The following is a 20,370-nucleotide window of genomic DNA, read 5'->3' as shown; positions in this document are numbered from 1 at the left end:
GCTCCCACTAAGTGACGGCAGCTAGGTCACTGCAGGGAAGCCGACCCCCAGCTGCTGAGAAGCTCACCTTTGGCAGCAGTGTCAGTCCCTGAGGCCTAGGTGAAGGTGCTGTGCCCACACAGGCTGCCCCACCTGCACCCACAGTGGAGTAGGCCTGGCAGGGCTGGCGAGGCCTCAGCCAGAAGGGGAACCTCCTGCCTAAATATTTTGATGATAGTGTTTTTATTGATTAGCCATACAGTATTAGTTAATTTATTATCAAGTTACAGAAGAGACTGTGTTGTTGTTATTTAAGTACCACCAATCACAGCTTAATAGATACTGCATAACCAACCATTTAATAGTAATTTTACTGTACAGAATTGATCATCTTACTTCTTAATTATTAGATCATTTACAAGAAGTATTTTTGTAAAAGCAAACATAAACTATCAAAAATAACACAGTTATAACGTGTGTGTGTGTGTGTTCATGCCTAGTACATAGTGTATTTCTACTATCAATAAGATTGCATTCATTTAGATTTGTACAAATATTCATCAACATATGTACCTACAGTAAGATAGTTATTTTATTTTGACTCATTTAGGTAGGAATTAAATTTACTCCAAAAAAGTTATGGCTGCCCTTGCTGGTTTGGCTCAGTGGATGGAGTGTTGGCCTGCGGAATGAGGGGGTCCCAGGTTCAATTCCGGTCGGGGGCACATGCCTGGGTTGCGTGCTTGGGCCCCAGTAGGGGGCATGCAGGAGGCAGCCAATCCATGATTCTCATCATTAATGTTTCTATCTCTCCCTCTCCTTTCCTCTCTGAAATCAATAAAAATATATTTTTTTAAAAAAATTAATGGCAGTTATTCTTTTCTGTCCTCAATATATAAGCAGAAGCCCTAAGCATATATTTATTATTGTTAAATTAGGATTTTTGTATATTTTTAAATAGAACATTTTATGAAAATATGTTGAGTTCTAAAATAAGTAGTTTGTTAAAAACATTTGTTAACGTAATATATGTTCCTGGAAAATTACTTTAATTTTGTATGATAGTCTTAATTTAGAAAGTGGCCAGCAGTGATTTCTCTAAGACCAGAAATAACTAAGCCTTTTTACCGTTCTTGACCTTTGGATGTACACCTAGCATAGGATCCTTTTTTCTAGGTTTTCCATTCCTGTAAAAATGTACTCTGAAAATAATATGGATTAAGCAAAGATAAAAATCAATAACACTATTCATCATATAACTTTACTCATTTATATTTTAATGTTCATGATTTTTTGGTGAAAATTTAGTCATTTGCATTCCATTTTTATGTTTTCGCCATATGCATATAGCATATATACCTTACCCTATCTAATAATAGACAAACAGGGTAATTGACCTTACCTTCGCTATGCTACCCATTGGCTAATCAGCAAGATATGCAAATTAACCACCAACAAAGATGGCGGTTAATTTGCATATGTAGGTGTGAATTGGGGGAGCAAAGACTGAAGGTGGGTCTGGCCAGAGCAGCGATCAAAGCGGCTCCAGCTGGAGCAGCAAAGGCTTTAAAGGTGGCTCTGGCTGGAGCGAAGGCCTGGGTTCCCGGAGCTGAAGGAAAACCGGTGCAGGCAGCCAGGGGAAGGGAGGGCCTATTGCACGAATCTTTTTGTGAAACAGGCCTCTAGTTTATTTAATATTTGTCTACTCACTTTTTAACTAATTCAAAATTTTAAAGTACATTTATTTCAATATAATAAATAGAAAAGTTAGGTGACTAAAAAGTCATCACTGCCAATTCAGTATCAACAAGATTCCCAGACTTGGGGTTTGGTGAACTGGGAGAATTTATTCCATCAAAACAAATCAATTGTGAAACTGTGTGTCTGTGAAACAGTTCAGTTGTTTAACAGCATGGATATGGAACAGCACAGCTTGGAACAGGCCGGGTGAGGTAGCCCACGCAGGGAGACTGCAGTGTCACAGCTCGCATCCCACAGCTCTGCTCAGACAAGACAGCTCCACCTTGCCCCAGCGAGACAGCTCCTCTCCAGTGTTACAGCTTCTGCCAGGGAAACACAATTTTCAATGGAAGCTGAAAGTGTGCTCCAAGAGAGAGAGGGGAGATTGACACAGAAGTTTCCAACCCTTGTCCCTGATTGGTCCATTTCTATGCAAATGAGAACTCCAAATACTCACGGTTTGCTTGGTCCAAATAGCAGCATCCTCATTGGTCAGAGGGAGCCATTCTGATTGGTTGGTGAAATGCAAATGCGGATATAGCTGCACAGCTCTGGTTGCATGGGGAAAGTCTCAATCTTACTGGCAGCATTTTTATCCTAGGAGCTCTCTCACAGGGGTCTACTCAGAAGGCAGGAGCACAGTACAGCAGGCTTGGCAGGTTACTCTGTGGCTTTTCACAGGGTGCATGAGAGGCCTCTGTCAACAATGGCTGCTAGACTCTGGTTATAAATTTGGGCTTGATTAACCATAAGGAGCCCTTCTTGGCAGGTATATTCTTATCGGCGTCAACACTTGTTTGCCATAATAAATAAAAATGATTAAAAATAAAGCAATATAGTTATCAAAACGATATCTGGATCTTGCTTGCTAAGGTCTCTGGATATAAGGCCAGCTCTCATTTTGTTAAAAAGGTTTTTATCTTTGCCCTTAAGAAAGGTATTAAAGATACCCAAGCACCACCCTGGGACTTTGAGTGTTCAGAAGGACTGAGGAAGAAATGGAACATAAATACTTTTTTAACAGTGTGGGTCAATGTAATTTAGTGCCATCTCTCAGGACTCCACAAATGATTTCCTTTCCTGCTGGTTATGGACATCCCCACACTGATAAGCACTGCTGTTCTGTGTATGTGTGTTTCAGGTATGCATTTAAAAATTAGCTACCTAAAGTAAAACGTAAAGTCACTGTTGTGTTGCTAATTTTGAATAACTAATTTAATTCACTAATATTAACATATGTTGACTTTTCTGTGTATGTGTGACATTGAACTCTGATATCCAAGGTGTATTTAAATTAAAATATGTTGTACAGGTGCAAATAAAAGAACTCTAGCAATAATAACAAAAATTATTTTGTCTATTTTTACAGCTTGCAGACCAGGATTCTATAAAGCATTTGCTGGGAACACAAAATGTTCTAAATGCCCTCCACACAGTTTAACCTACATGGAAGCAACTTCTGTCTGTCAGTGTGAAAAGGGTTACTTCCGAGCTGAAAAAGACCCACCTTCCATGGCATGTACCAGTAAGTCTATATTTTGCATTGGGAAATCCTATTTCAGACCCTTTTGGCCTCTATTCTAATATTTTTAAAATGTAGATATACAAAATGCTGTACCATAAATGCTAATTGTCTTTGGTAACAGTCAAGGAAAAAGTTTTTCTTTATTACCAGCAGTTTTTAGCTCCTTGCAAAGAATGTGTTTACTCCTCAAAATTCACATTTATCCTTCACATGCAAATGCCAAACACTGGTTTGGAGACCTGTAAATTTTCCCTGACCATAATCAGTCCTTAGGAAATTGAATAGTTTAAGGCTGCCTGAGAATTTATAAGCAAAACTTCTCTTCTTTGCTTCCACCCTTGACCATTCTTTTAGGCAGTTCAAGTTAGGACAATCAAGTTTTCCATGTGAAGAAACTTCCTCAGGGGACAAGAGCCGTTGCGCTATTGTTATGTGGAAACATTTTGAGTTTTCTTTGACATTTTTCTTTAAAGGAAGATATTTCTGAGTTTGTTTACATTTCATCTCTCACTCTTTCTCCAATTTTGGGGTTGGAACAAGTAGATTTAAATCTAAATGCATACACTAAGAATTTTAAATTATTTGTATTTGTTATTAAAGTATTGTGAAATATCTGTACATTATAAAAATAAAAATGAATATATTAATGCATTGCTAGGCTATGCAAAAGTAAAATGTCACCTCTGAGATAGTTATAAAAATCTTTTTAAATACATGAATAAGATAGTATAGTGACATTTTGCCCATCTTTTTGATGAATTGGTGCCAAAATATTACTTATCTTGTATAATTTCTTAGAGGCAAAAATATATTGAGAATTATGTAATGTGACATATTCCCTAGAGGAAATAGATATAGCCTATTTTTTTTAACTAATACAGTTGTTAGATTTGTCTGTATTACTACAGACTTTCATATAAAATATCTTTATGAACACATTTAATAAAAATGCAACACATTCATTAATAGATGTAATTCTTACCTTTTTGCAAATGCTGAGACACTACCTTATTCAGAAATTTGTAGCTTGGGAAATTACTACCTTGAAATTTTTTTCCCCTAAGAAAATATTTTAAGTTTATAAATGGGAAAAGGAAAATTCTAAATATAATTTCTCAAGTGATTTGGAAATAGTTTTGAACAGGAAGAGCTTGATATTACTGTACACAGGCAATCTTTCCTGCACAGTTGGTGCATATCATTATGTTATATTGTGGATAACATACACCAGCTTAGGTAGATGGTGGAGTTTGAAATAGCTACAGTACTACCAGGCAAATATCTCTCAAATCCTATATCAGAAAGTGAATGGAGCTTCTCATGTGAGTGATAGAAGAGAATATCCTCCCTTTATTTTCTTAGTTCATAAATATACAGTTGACAAGTTGAAGGAATATATCAAGTCTTATTATTATAATCCTTCATGAGGTAGCAACATAGGTAGTTCGCAAGACTTATGGTTCTTTGGAGCAAGAGACTAATTAAGGAAATATATAGGGATGCAACAAGGTCTGTGAACCTGGCAAACTAGTCAGTCAGTCATTATTGATTCAGATATGTGTATTTACCAACTTAATGTTTGATGTTTTCTGGATTTTCTTTCATTAAAAAAAATCTTTTTTTATGCTTGATATTATAAATTACTAGAGGCCTGATGCACGAAGATTCGTGCAAGAATAGGCCTTCCTTCCCTTGGCTGCTGGCACCGCCTTTGCTCTTGCCCGGAGCTGCCTTTCCGCCTTCACTGCAGCCTGGAGCCGCCTTTCCACCTTTGTTCTGGCCAGAGCTGCCTTTCCACCTCTCACCTTGTTGCATCAATTTACATATTCCCTCCTTATTGGCTGCGGGCAATGCCATCGTTGTCATGAAGTTACGGTCAATTTGCATATTTCATCTTTATTAGATAGGACATATTTAAAATGTTTGCCTGCCTTAGCTATACTAAGTGCAATTCAAAAATGTTTAATTCTGGTCATTGTTGGGCAGTGCTTTAGGCAGGGAACAGCATTCTATGTTGCCATCTGGGATTGAAGATATAACTCCCCCCAAAAAGCTGAAAGCTTTGGTCAGGTCTCCTGGTCCAGTCCTAGGAGGTTCCCCTCTCAAGGCTTCTCTCTACTGCTTCCTTGAGGACTTCTTTGCCCTGTTTTAGCAAAGGCTTAGCATAGTGTGTTAGTAATTTACCATCTTTAAGAGTCAAATTATCTGAGTATAAATCTTGGTTTTGGTGCTTTCTAGGTATGTAACCTTGGACAAATTATTTAACCTCTCTTTGCCTCAGTTGTACCATTTGTAGTGATCATAACAGTACCAATATCATTCTTTTGTTATGATGATTAAGTTAATATTTGAAAAGTGCTAAGAACAATACCTAGCACACAGTAGGTGTCTGATGTCAGTAACGTTTTGAATTACACTCTGATTAGATGAGAGACCCTTGTTGTTATTGAAGTATATTCAGGAAAAGGGAGACACATAAACTCCAAAGCATCATAGCTCATAAAATTAAAGGATTAGATTATTGGGAAAGAAAAATCAGGAAAATGACAAGTCAGGAGGTCATTGAACAATTTGACAATTAGACCCTGGTCCTTCTTAAGAGGACCACCAGGGTTTACCAAGACACGGTACTTTTGAAGCTGCAAATCAAGCAAGTAGTCAACCCTTCCTATCTTCCATTAACCACAAACAATATTCAGATTTTAATATCTGCAAGCTCCCTTGACTTCGAGATCATATATCTACAAATTAGCCATTCTCTAATGCCTTTATTCCAATTGTGTATTATATAAGGGTTAGAATTCAGGTCAGGTAAACAGTCAATCCCATCACTTTCTGATGATTTTTGTCAGGGTAAGCCTTTGAAACTGTTTTTAGAGAATTTTCCCAGGGGTTTAAAAGGAGGTATCTTTTTCCTTAGAATTAGGGGCAGGGACATTTTGAATGTATGAGTTTAAAAGAAAATGAAGGAGTAAAATATTGGGAATGACTAACCAGGAATTTTGGCTGATAAACAGCATAGTAAGGACAGAGTTCATATATGTATTTTGTATGATTATATAAATGATACGATTTTAAGGACTCTGAGGAAGTCATTCCCTGCCTCTTAGTGCCATCAACAACCCTTAAGTTTCTGGTACAACAATGCATGTGATTTCACCATTAAGATTTCTAATGAACAAAATAAATAGACAAACAAAAAAGAAACAAACTCAGAGATACAGATAACAGACTGACTGTTGTCAGAGGGGAGAGGGATTAGGGGGCTGGGTGGAAAAGGTCAAGGGATCCAGCAGTACAAATTGGTAGTTACAGAACAGTCACCGACGTGTAGATTACAGCATAGGGAATATAGTCAGGAATATTGTGACAAATATGTATGGGGCCAGGTAAGTACTTGAAGCAGCAGGAGGGCCACTCTGTGAAGTACATGATTTTCTAACCACATTGCTGTACATATGACACTGATACAGAAAAATATTGAATGTAAACTATAATTGAAAAAAAATATATATATATATATAACAATAATTTTAGCATTTGATAGCCCTGGCCGGTGTGGCTTGGCTAGAGCATTGAATATTGCTTTCTCTCTTTCAATACAGAGATATGTGTCTTCTTTTATTTCATGATCTTGAAACATGTAACATACATAATTTATTTAAATAAAGATTTTTGTTAATATTGCTTTCTTTTAGAACAGTTTTAGATTCACAACAAAATTAAGAGATAATATGGAGATTTCCCGTGTATCCTCCTACCTCTGATGTTTATAGCTTTCCTCACTATCAACATCCTCATCGGAATGATACATAGGTTAGTTACAACTGATGGATCTGCATTGACACAGCATAATCACCCGAAGTCCACAGTTTACATTAGGGATCACTCTTGGTTTGTACATTCTGTGGATTTGGACAAACTTATAATGACATGTACCCATCACTATAGCATCGTACAGACTATTTTCACTGCCACAAAATCTGTGCCCTGCCTATTCATCCTTTCCTCCCCCCAACCCATGGCAACCACTTATCTTTTTACTGTCTCATTCATAATACAGTATGTAGCCTTTTTAGACTGGCTTCTTTCACTCAGTAATATTTATTTAAGACTCTTCCATGTCTTTTTAATGGCTAGATAGATTATTTGTTTTTTAGTGCTGTCTGGGTGTACCACAGCTCATATATCCATTTACCCACTAAAGGACAGCTTGGCTGCTTTCCAGTTTTGGCAATTATGAATAAGCTGCTAAACATGAATGTGTAGCTTTTTGTGTGGACATAAGTTTTCAGCTCCTTTGAGTAAATATCATGAAGTGTGACTGCTAGATTATATGGTAAGGGTTTGTTTAATTTTATAGGAAACCACTAAATTATTATTTTGCATTCCCACCAATAAAGAATGAGAGTTCCTGCTGCCCCACATGCTTGCCAGCATTTGATATTGTCAGTGTTGTGTATTTTGGCTATTTCTAATAGGTGTGTAGTGGTATCTCATTGTTGTTTTAATCTGCATTTCTCTGATGACATGCTATGCAGAGTGTCTTTTCATATGCTTATTTTCCATGTATAAAGTTTTTGGTGAGGTCTCTACATAAGGACTTGTAGATGTTTCCAAAAGTTGAAACAAACCAAAAAAGATGTCTCATCATCATAGCTAACCTCTTGAACAGTTGTGTTGGTGGTGGTGATGAGGTAATCTGATCCTTGAACTTTCTACTGGCCTGGCTATCATTGTTAATGTCCTCTTTTGACTTTTTTTTTTCTCACTAACTTCTAGCTCATAGCCTGTAAGTACACTCAAACTTCTATCCTTTAAAAAATGCTCCCAATCCAATACTATTTCTCCTCAAAAACACATCTTGGAAAAGCAGTCTTCACTGGCTATAGCTACTTCTTCGCTTTTAACTTAATTTTCATTCTACTGCATTCAGATTTTTGCTCTTCACTCTACTGCAATCAGATTTTTCTTCCATCACTTCAAGTATACTGTATAAGAAAAATTCGCCAATGATCTTATTTGCCATTTCTCATTAGAAACATTTTTGTCCCGTTACATTTAATTATTTTTGATTACTCCCTTTTTCTTGAAACTATCTGTTCTCTCTCAGTCTAAGATATTGCAGTCTTACCTTCACCCTCTTAATTTTTTCACCATTGTGTTGGTCCCTGTTAATGGGTTCTCTTCTTTTGCTCACCAGTTGAATGTTAATTATTCTCACATTCCTTTCTTTGCCTTTTTATCTTTTCACATGTTCTTTTCCGCAAATGGCACATGTAAATAGGTGATGCCTATATTTTATCCTTATCCCAGTCTTCTCTCCTAAGGTCCAGAGTGTTCTAGCAAACTAATTATGGATCTGACAACCTATTTGTCCTATGGAAACCTGCCTGCATCTCCAACCTTCTGTTACAGGATTCCAGGGCAGAAGGAATAGGGAAACAGGAAAGTTAAAACAAGGCCGAACAGTGTGGGCAATTTGCATCCAGATTGTAATTAACAAACCGTTATCTTCAAATAGTTAAAAAACTTCCCTAATGAGAGAATTCAGAAAGAGAGGGGGAAAGTGAAGGGGGAAAAAAGGCAGTTTTACTCTCTAAGCAAAGAAGCCAGCAGTCTCAGGGCTTGGCAAGTAAGCCTTATTTCCAAGATGTTGAGGTTGTTCTCATCCTTAATGCCAGAACTTTCTTCTACTTGAAATGCCCTCTAGGTCTGCACATGACTGTTGCCTTTTTGTCATTCAGGCTCAAATATCAGTTCTTAGGACAGACATTTCCTGCCTACCCATTCAAAAATAGAATCCCTCCCAGTTACTCTTTGAAAATATCAGATTTATTTGTATAATTGCTTCCTTGTTTATTGTCATTCAACCCATGGTAGATTGAAAGGGCCATGAGGTCATGGATATTCTTTCTTTATTGTATCTTTTGCACTAATAATAGTACCTGGCAGATACTAGGCACTAAGTAACATTTAATGAACAAATTAACTAACAATTTTGAGCTCAACCTGCAAAAGTCAATTTTATTTCTTTCTACCCCAGCTTGCTCATATACCCCGGTGAATCTTTATTCACCTATCCATTCAAGCCAAAAAGTTTATATTCATATATCTGCCCCAACCTCAACATGTTCAAGTGGTCACAAGTCCTATAATTCTACCTCTTAGCATTTCTTCAATTCATTCTTTCCTGTCAATTCCTAACCCTATCCTTTTAGTTAAGGCCTTCAACTATTCCCTTAGACTAATTTAATAATATCTCAGCAAGTCTCTTTCCTTGTCTTTCATCCCTCAAAATATTTCAAACTATTAGAAAGTATTATTGCTAAAAACACAAACAAAACCTTGATCATATTTCCACTTCCTCTACCTAAAGTCTTTCAAAGCCCAATATTGTAAGAGTTAATTCAAGGACATATAAAGTCTAGCCCTGGCCTGTTTCAACCTCTCCAACTTTAACTACATTAGGGTCGCTCTCAAATAGTCCTAATACACAGTTGTACCAGCAGCATACTTCAGAGTTTGGGTCTTCTTGATTTTTAAAAATTGATGTGTGTGTCCAGCCAGCATGGCTCAGTAGTTGAGCATTGACCTATGAACCAGGAGGTCATGGTTTGATTCCCGGTCAAGGCACATGCCTAAATTGCAGGCTCGATCCCCAGTTTGGGGCATGCAGGAGGCAGCTGATTAATGAAGCTCATCATTGATGTTTCTATCTCTCCCTCTTTCTTCCTCTCTGAAATCAACAAAAATATATTTTTAAAAACATTCATTGTCTTTTTTTGCATAAACTGCAAAATATACAAAGAAATTATAAGAAATTTAAAATGAAATACTGAAATGTTTTCTCTAGTTTCTTAATCTACTTTATAAATTCTTAACTTTATTTCTCAGGTGACTCATTAATGTATGTTCTATGTTTTAAAGGATGAGCTGTGGGGGACGCTCCACAATATCAAGTCTGGATCAATTAGGGCAGGAGACCCTACTGCCTGCCAAGTCTGTTATCAAAATAACTGTCTAAGGCTTTTCCAGGCCAGAAGGGAAATTACTGAGGTTGAAGAAACAAAGGAAAATAAGAGTTACTAAGAAAGTGCTTGTCAAGCAGAAAGCATGAAAAGGTCAAGAGAAATGAAATGAGGGTTTATATATGGATGCATGAAAAGTTAGACAAAATATAATTCCACACTCATAGCATTTTTATTTTGATGTTTCTCATGTGTTTAAATCCATAGAGTTTTTTAAAGCTACAGAACAGATCCTGGAAGATTAATAGATTAAACAGGCATTTGTGTTACCTATTTAGAAAAGTTCATAAAATAAAATGTAACTCATATCTATCTAATAAAGAGATAATATGCTAATTTGTCCATTACGGTGTCCCAGTCACAACCAGTCTGTGGGCAAGGCCGCCCCCAGTGCTAATGTCAGGCTGCCTGACTGTGTCCCCATTCAGCACCGGTATGATGCTGCGGGGGGCAGAGGGGGTGGGCTTGCTCGACAGGGGAACTAAAGCCGTGCCCCCGGCCCCGGATCTAGGCCAGGAGACCTCAGACTGCGCCCCCGCCCCAGCGCCGGACTGGGAGACCTCAGGCCTTGCCCCCCGCCCGGCAGGGCTTGATGGGGGACCTCAGGCCACGCCCGCCACCCTGGCTCCGGCTGGAAAACCTCAGGCTGTACTCCCTGCCCCGGCACTGGGCCAGGGGACCTCAGGCCGTGCCCTCCACCTTCAGGGCTTGACAGAGGACCTCAGGTCATGCTCCCTGCCCAGCAGGGCTTGACAGGGACCTCAGACCTCACCCCCAGCCCCGGTGCCAGCCAGGGGACCTGAGGCTGCACCCCTGTGCAGCGCTGGGCTGGGGAACCTGAGGCTGTGCCCCCCGCCTGCAGGGGCTTGACACGGGTAGGGCGGGCGGGTCTGGGTCTCACTCAATGGGGGTGGAGTCGGCGGAGTCTGAGTCTTCTGTGTTTTCGAAGTGCGTGAGGGTGGTGGGCAGGGACTTGATTCTAGGTCCGGCCCTGGAGCGCCCCAGACTCTGACAGGAGAGAGATTTTATATACATTATACTAATTTTCTTTCATCTCTGACACTTTTATTATAGAGAAAGGGCAAATAGCAATATTAAAATATTTCTTCTCACTAATTCTCTTTTAATGTGCACGAATTCCATGCACCAGGCCACTGTATGTATATAATTCTAACGCACATCAGAATTTCTTTTTTTCTTTCCCTTTTTTTTTTGTCATTTAAATATGCAATCAAGTACCTTGTGTGTAAAAATAGCATTTTCAAACTTCATTCTTAATACAAGACAAATATCATGTCTCTGTTTCTTTGTATTTGACATACACCAACAGTGATTGGGATGAAAGTGTAAAAGTTGAATTTACTTTTTCTCTAAGGCTAACATTGTAAAACATGGCTTCCTTATTGCTGGAATAATTGGCCATCTAAGAAAGTCATTATTCTGTCACTCTTATTTTGAGTAGAGCAGATAGTGTGCTGACTGTAGCAGGAGAGATGCTCTTCATTTCTGCAGCCCTACTTAGTAATCCACTTCTGGGTGGGTACAGGTACCCCTGCTCTGCTTGCTGTCTCTTCTTTTTTCCCCCTCTCTTAGAGATTTTGCCCCCTCTCCTAAGCACATTTTACATGGAGAAAACCATTCTGGTTCCTTGCTTTTTTATCTCACAACTGAAATGCAAAAGTGCAACTGATTGGTTACGTGGTTCATTGCAAACCCAGTGTAGCAGCAACAATTTTACAAAGGCCGAAATAGAAGTTGTAAAGATGGATTTTATAACTTTTAGCAGGGTGTGCTATATTCTTGACTTGTCTTTCTATAGAAAATAACTCTAAATATTCACTCCATGTATTGCAATCTTTGTTTTTCTTAAAATTAAAATGATCTTTACATTACAGAATAGATACCGGTATGTAATGAATCCATTTCCCTAATACAGATCACTCATGTAAGATGTCACTTGAACTTCATAGAGTTTCCTAAGCACAAACACTTTAATTTTTATTTCAGTGGAGGATTTTTTACCAAATCACCTGGGAGAGGTTCCTCTATAGCAGCGGTTCTCAACCTGTGGGTCGCGACCCCTTTGGGGGTCAAACGACCCTTTCACAGGGGTCGCCTAAGACCATCGGAAAACACATATATAATTACATATTGTTTTGTGATTAATCACTACGCTTTAATTATGTTCAATTTGTAACAATGAAATTGGGGGTCACCACAACATGAGGAACTGTATTAAAGGGTCCGCGGCATTAGGAAGGTTGAGAACCACTGCTCTATAGGAAGAGAATATTAAGGGTCCTTCAGCTAACACTGGAGAATTGAGTTACCACTCTGTAGAATATTGGGTTACTGCTTGCTTTCAGGGTGAATCTGTTCTTGCCCTCTGCAGTTGGAGCTCAGAGAGAGTTATCCCTTTCAGTATCAGCAGCTTGTACACAACAGACCAATTACCAATAAGCATGCATAATTGGAAAGAGAGGGTTCATTATCATCCCCATGATGTTACACATTTTGGCAGCACTTAGTCTCTTCATATTTCTCTTTTCTATTTCTAATGTATGTCTAACTCAAGCAGAAAAGGATTTTTGTAGGTGTGCACGATTTCTCCTTTTTCATGGTATTATGAAAAACATCATTTTTAATGCAGAAGACACCAGGCCAGCCTTCTAATTATTTCATTTGTATTTTAGTGTGCTTTTATCATACCTGTGGTTTTGCCCTTTAACTCCTGATCTGCAACAAGCTATAATACATTTCTGTAATTCTTACAATTAGTTATTCTATGGGTTTGGTGTTCTTTTCTGCATTGATGAGGATGGTTGATAACTATTTTTTGGAATTTTCCCAAGGTAAACTTATATTCATTCTGTATAGCATAGACATTTGGGGCCAAAATATTTACTTTGAAAGCTTTTGAGTATCTACAAGACTATATTTTAACAAGTTTTTCTTTCTTCCCAAGGATAGATAGATGGGTGGCTATCCATTTCGTTATGAATCATTATAGTTAATCATGATTGTGGTGATATAAATATTTCCTTTCGCTTCTCAGATTTCAAGTCATGTGGGTCAGGATCTTGCAAAAAGTATAACCTTAAACTCTGCTCTAGAATATTTGTCGAATTTTACACTATGTAAAAATTGATTCTTGAAAGATTGCATAAAGCCATGCATTATATTCATTCCTTTTGTTAAAGCAGATATTGCCTTTGGTTCAGGCTGGAACACAGTAGACCTGTGTACATGAATACAGATATTTCAGTATACTATGTAATTTGATAAGCATCAGATACTTCTATAAAATAGGGATACTAATAACTACCCTGTAGACTTATTATGATAATTGAATTAAATAAATCATGTGAAATGTTAAGTACACTCTTTAGAAAAAAAAAAAGAGTGCTTAAAAATGTTGACTATATTTCTGAATACATGCCTACAAGGTATAAAAGTGCTCAGTTCTGACTGAGGACAAAAGGAGGGTGTCACAAAGGGGGTAAAACCTAAATTGGACTGGTGTGTCAGTTGGTTGGTACATCGTCCTATACACCAGAAGGTGGCTGGTTTGATTCCAGTCAGGGCACATAGCTAGGTTGCAGGCTTGATCCCCAGTTGGGGTGTGTATGTGAAGCAACCTACCTCTCTCTCTCCCCTTCCTCCCTCACTTTCTCTCTCCTTTCCTCCCTCCTTCTCTCCCTCTAAGGTCAATAAAATAAAAGAAAAGAAAAATGAAACAGTATGTGCAAAGGACTGAGGCGAAGGGATGGGCCTGGATATGAAAATTCTTGTAGACAAGATTGAGTTTAGGTTTTATTCTGAAGTGAATGTTATTTTATCTATTAGATTTATTTTTTCTTTTTTTTTTTTTAACTGTGAGTTTTAGAAAGAATGGAGAATCTAAAATGAATTATCTAAGTTGTCATTAGCAGTATTATGAAAACATTAATGGAAAACAAGTCCTAATTTTAGACATCAATTTCGGTACTGGAGAAGGTGCAAAATATTGAAGAAAATGAGACTGTGGGATACAAAAAAATTTAAAGTGCACATGCTTCACTTATTTTGAGAATATTTATTTTGAAAATTTAATTTTCAATTGCTCTTCTGTAAATAAAACTCTTTTCAATGCTCTAAGATAACATTGTTAAAAGGAATCTGTTGCAATAAGGCAATAAATTGCTCAATAATTTGTATGTCTTCAAAATTTGTATTTGACAGTACTTTCTAAACAAAGCACTATAAAATACTTTTTGTATTTATTTAACAGACCTTCTCTGTCTCTAGGATGAATGCAATGTGGTATTAAAAAAATCTAAACATAAAAAATCCTAGGTATTATCCTACCACTAATATTCCACATAACCTTGACATAATCATAGTACTTACCAGAGCCTCATTTCTTTATCTGAATAAATTGATTTAGTTTCTTCCTACCCATGGAGCACCAGTTTTGTGATTACTTGTCATCCATTTACAAATATATAAACATTATATGAACAAAATTTATAAATTAGTACAACTTGGTTTAGAGAAGGATAATATAAAATTCTGCGTATAGATGATCCTATTAAATATACTTTTCAGAAATTATATAGAAAGGATATTAGTTAGCAATATGGATATGGATAAAAGTTAAAGTAAAAGTGATTATACAAAGAACAAAATGACTTTTCAATTTTTAAATTCTTTTTATATGCAGACCTGACAAAATATTTTTAGTAGATTATTTAGAATAACTGCCCTTTTCCTATGAAGAAGTACAGTCTAATGATATATTTCTTCATTCGTTTCTATGTATTTATCTTTCTTTAGTAAATTTTTTAATTTACTTATTTGCAAAAGTATTTAAACATCTCTAGATGGCTAAATATTATTTAATGTTCTCTTTGACATACATGAACATAGAAATATTTTTCTCACTTATAAACTCATAGATATGAAGAAATGTTCTTATTAGAAAACAGTACAACTACCTTTAATGTCAGGTAGTAACTTAAAAACTAGTAAAAGTTAGCTTTATAGACACTAGCCTGTCATGACTTGATATCCTGTTATTTGGATCAAATTTTCATTTGAATGACATTTTCATTGTTCTTAAGGTTAAAAATGCATCTGCAAACCACAATTAGCTATAGAGTTCGTGGGCAAATAGTCACTGTCTGGTCAGCATGAAAAAGACCCTATTTGTTTTTTAGGTATATTTCTATAATTATAAACATGAAATAATTATAAACATGAAACAATTAATCTACACCAATCAGTATAGTAACTGAAATATGACACTTTTTCATATGTCTGTCAGCCTTTAAGAGTATTCTGCCGGCCCTAACTGGTTTGGCTCAGTGGATAGAGCGTCGGCCTATGGACTCAAGGGTCCCAGGTTCGATTCCGGTCAAGGGGTCAAGGGCACGTACCTTGGTTGCGGGCACATACCCAGTGGGGAGTGTGCAGGAGGCAGCTGATCGGTGTTTCTCTCTCATCGATGTTTCTAACTCTCTCTATCTCTCTCCCTTTCTCTCTGTAAAAAATCAATAAAATATATTTTTAAAAAAAGGGGTATTCTGCCGAATGCTAGTATTTCTCCAGGTGCTTCTTGGAAAATAAGACTCTATGAACAAATGTTTGGGAAATGGTGGATTCAACAAAGTGAAGCAAATTATTTTACTTTTGTTTCAGTGTCAATCTGCCAGAGGAATCTTAATTTGAGTGCTGAGCTCATTATTTTGTGTAATATCTCATAGCACTAAAGATATTGCACAAGATACATTTTGGAAAATACTTGTTCAATTTAAAAACATTTTACATGGAAAAACTTAAATGAAATAATACGAACCATAGCCCACCTGCCCTCTGATACTCTAAGTGGAATATGGGGCTGCAAGGCCAGGGGCCTTCTTGGGAAGGGAAGAGACAGGGCTGCCACAATCTTCCATTTGCCCTGCTATTAGAGTGCTATTCTTTTAGTCTTTAAAAGAATCCAAATTGAAGCAACAACAAAAAAGGGAAGAAGAATGAAAATATATTTTCTAGTATAGCAGTAAAAATAAAATTGTAGTTTTTATGTAAGGTTTATTATATGATGAGCTTAGAAAATAGCTATTTGCAAATCAGAATAATTGCCCTTTTCCTATGAAGTCATTCTGGAGGGTAAAGATTGCTTTTCTTCTATGTGAATTACTTGATTTTCTTAAAGAAAAAACAAAATGAAAATAAGGAAATCCCTGAAAAATTTGAATACAGATGTCTCCAAAAGGGTTATTGCTCCTAGGGGATCCCCCCCACCCAATGTGTCTCATAATCTTTGTATAATTTATAAATGATAACAAAGCAATCAGGCCACATTCATAAAAGTCCAGTGACACATAATTTAGTTGAATCTGAGGATTAGAATTAATTGTCTCTCTTTGTTCCAAGTTCTAAATCTTAGTAAATGATTCACTGCATGTCATTACAGCTGAATATTTGCATGAAATCACAGTTTAGCTGGCACAATTTAACAGCAATTAAAAAGCTATTTAATTGTCATGCAAATTGATATGAGGACCCTTGAGTAAGAAGGGTATCTGCCTTTTTTTTTTAAGTATCTCCAAGCGGACAGTCATATACTTGCAGACACCCATAACATAATTGATAACATTCTTCCTATTCAGGGAAATATAAGTGAATAATAATTCATGATCTCCATTATAAATAAGACAAAAGAGCAACAATATGAATATGCCATCTGTAGGAAGACATTATTATGGTAATGATAATGTATCTTTATCTCCCAGGCATAAGTCTAGGTTGGAGGTAAAAGCTACACTTGTCCCTGTGCTCTAGTTTATAATCCCTTCCATATCTTCCTTTCTGAAGGCAGACATTTCTGTAGCTCTCTGGAACATAAAATGCATAAAGCAACGTATGCAGAAACCTTTTAGGAAAACTAACCATCTCATTTCTAGGTCTAGATGGCTGAGGCCCCTACCCATCATATTGATGGTATAAGGAGCCAGCAAAATAAAAAAGGAAAATAGTCCTGGCCAGTTTGGTTCAATGATTAGAGCATCGGCCTATGGACCAAGGGGGACTGCAGGTTCAATTCCTGGTCAAGAACATGCACCTGGGTTGCAGGATCCCCTCCCTGGTTGGAGCGTGTGACGGAAGCAACTGATTGATATGTCTCCCTCATATCTGTTTCTGTCTCTCTGTCTCTCTCCTTCCCTCCCTTCCACTCTCTCTAAAAATCAATGGAAAAAATATCCTCAGGTGAGGATTAACCAAAAAAAAAAAAAAAAAGGAAAATATATAACACTTCTTATATCTCAAACCCAATACACAGTCATGTAGATTATGACTAATGTTATGCTACTCTGACACCGTACATATAACAGATCTCACTGAGGAGTTCCCTGTCCTCATTAAGGCCATTCCCTACACAAACACTCTTTTTTAAAAAGATTACTTCATGGTGGCCAAGACATGGAAGGAACCAAAGTATTCTTCAAAGATGATTGGATAAAGAAGATGTGGTACATATATAAAATGGGAAACCACTCAGCCATAAGAAAAGGTGAAATACTTCCATTTGTAACATGGATGTATCTTGAGAATATCATGCTAAGTAAGATAAGTCAGACAGAAAAAGTCAAGAATTATTTTATTACTATGAAAATTCATGCACTGGAGGGGGGGTCCCTCAGCCCAGCCTGCCCTCTCTCACAGTCTGGGAGCCCTCAGGGGCGGGAGGCAACCCGGTGATCAGGGGACGGCGACGCCCCCCATCACACCTCTGCTGCTGCCACTTCCGGCAGCACAAGCCTTGGCCGGCCCTGATTACCTGAGCCTCGGGCGGCTCTGGGTGGCTGGGCAGCCAACATCCAAGGCTTGCCTGTGCCTTGGGCTGGCCCTGGGTGGCTGGGGGGCTGAGGGGACTGGGGAACTCTGGAGGCAGGCACACAGCAAGGCTGGGTGTGGGCCCCCCCCCCCCATATCCTATATAATAAAGAGGTAATATGCAAATTAACCCTCATGCCCTCACAAGATGGCTGCCTACGACCAGGCCGGCAGGGGGTTTAGTGAGGGATGACTGAACAGGAGACTGCATGGGGCAACCAGGCCATCAGGGGGGGTAGTTCGGGTCAACCAGACCAGCGGTGTGGGGTGCAGTTAGGGGTGACCAGGCCAGCAGGGGGGCAGTTAGGGGAAATCAGGCTGGCAGGGGGGGCAGTTAGGGGTGATCAGGCTGGCATGCTGAGGCAGTGAGGGGCGATCAGGCCAGCAAGGGGGGGAAGTTAGGGGCAACCAGGCAGGCAGGCAGGTGAGCGATTAGGAGCCAGCAGTCCAGGATTGTGAGAGGGATGTCCAACTGCTGTTTTAGGCCCGATCCCCAGGATCCGGCCTAAACCAGCAGCCAGACATCCCCCAAAGGGGGTCCCGAATTGGAGAGCGTGCAGGCTGGGCTGAGGGGACCCCCCCCTCCCGTGCACAAATTTTGTGCACCAGGCCTCTAGTATATTATAAGCATAATCTCACAAAAAGGATTCTTTGGTATTTCACATATAACACATATGGCAGTGTTTGACACCTAGTAGAACTTCAGTTAGTATTTTTCAATAAATAATATTATGCTGAGGTTTGAAAGACTCAGATGAGTGTAAAAGATTATTGGTAAAACTTTAAGAAAAGGCTGGAAGAGTTAAAGGATTTAAGTATGGAAAAATAGTGAGAAGGAACACTGAGGGAACATGCTCACCTACTCCTTGGGACCAGCTTGGTTTATGCAGAGTCTTAATGACAAATAAGAGATTGTGTAGGTCTTTTTATCAGCTTTTCAGAAGACACTTCTGCTTAATAAAGTTAGTCTCAATAAAAATCTAGTCACCATTTCTTATGTCCTTTTTCTCTTCCAAATAATGCTTTTATCCCATGAAATTGGCAAGGCTCTAATAGAAACCTTTCTCCTGCCTCTAGTTTCCCTTTCTCTTCCTCTTCTTCCAAACTTTCTTTTCACCCTAAATTTATGGTCATTTATTTTCAACCTGTGAGAAACAGATACTTAGGGATTGTCAAAGGTAATGAATGGTAGTTTTATCTACATACCAAGCATAGTATGAAGACTGAAGGACTGAGTACATGAATATACATGTTTTGTTATAACTTATATCAATATTCCTTTTTAATTATTTGAAAATGGTGAATTATTAAGATGTAATCAAAACCTTCACATAATTTAAAATGTTTGATTATTATATATTTTCAGTCCCCAAATTTAGAAAAATAGAATTGCCATGTTAGATTCTATCTTCACTCCTAAAGACTCCTTTCTTACTGGACTTAATCAGATGTTATTAACCATAGGTTCTTTATGGTTCCCATCAGAAGAAAGAGCTCAAACTAATATAAAAGACCAATAAGTGTTTATTGATGAAGTTTTCAAGTTAGCACTATTAATTCACTGTCCTATACATGTACATTTGTTTTTAATTGCTTTTCTCTAGGGCCACCTTCAGCTCCTAGGAATGTGGTTTTTAACATCAATGAAACAGCCCTTATTTTGGAATGGAGCCCACCAAGTGACACAGGAGGGAGAAAAGATCTCACATACAGTGTAATCTGTAAGAAATGTGGCTTAGACACCAGCCAGTGTGAGGACTGTGGTGGAGGACTCCGCTTCATCCCAAGACATACTGGCCTGATCAACAATTCCGTGATAGTTCTTGACTTTGTGTCTCACGTGAATTATACCTTTGAAATAGAAGCCATGAATGGAGTTTCTGAGTTGAGTTTTTCTCCCAAGCCATTCACAGCCATTACAGTGACCACAGATCAAGACGGTAAGTGCCACTGCTCTTCTCTCAAAACAGACCCATAATTCCCTTCTGATGCATAACAGTCTTGGTGGACCTATATTTACTAAAGTGCAATTATATTCTCTATACATTACAGAGGCGATTTTCTGGTTGTTGTTTCTTCTTGTTTCCTAAGGTGCAGAAAGATATTTTTGATGTTTCTTCTTAGTAGTATGTTAATTAGATTCATAAATGTATAAACAACAGTGCTTCTCTCTGTTGTTTATACATTTATGTTTTTTATATAATCCTATATAATCCA

General features: G+C 37.9%; 1 protein-coding gene across 1 annotated transcript in view; it reads left to right on the top strand.

Annotated features, from left to right (window-relative positions):
* The window catches only part of EPHA6 (EPH receptor A6), a 968,470-nt gene that overhangs the window by 434,836 nt on the left and 513,264 nt on the right, over positions 1-20,370 (top strand). Inside the window, exons 4-5 of the mRNA XM_059688042.1 lie at positions 3,089-3,244; positions 19,758-20,093. Of these exons, the coding sequence (XP_059544025.1) occupies positions 3,089-3,244; positions 19,758-20,093 (492 nt within the window). The remainder of the gene's footprint in view (positions 1-3,088; positions 3,245-19,757; positions 20,094-20,370) is intronic.

The sequence above is a fragment of the Myotis daubentonii genome, chromosome 3, assembly GCF_963259705.1.
Source record: "Myotis daubentonii chromosome 3, mMyoDau2.1, whole genome shotgun sequence".
Lineage (NCBI taxonomy): Eukaryota > Metazoa > Chordata > Mammalia > Chiroptera > Vespertilionidae > Myotis > Myotis daubentonii.
This window is presented reverse-complemented; position numbering and strand designations above follow the sequence as displayed.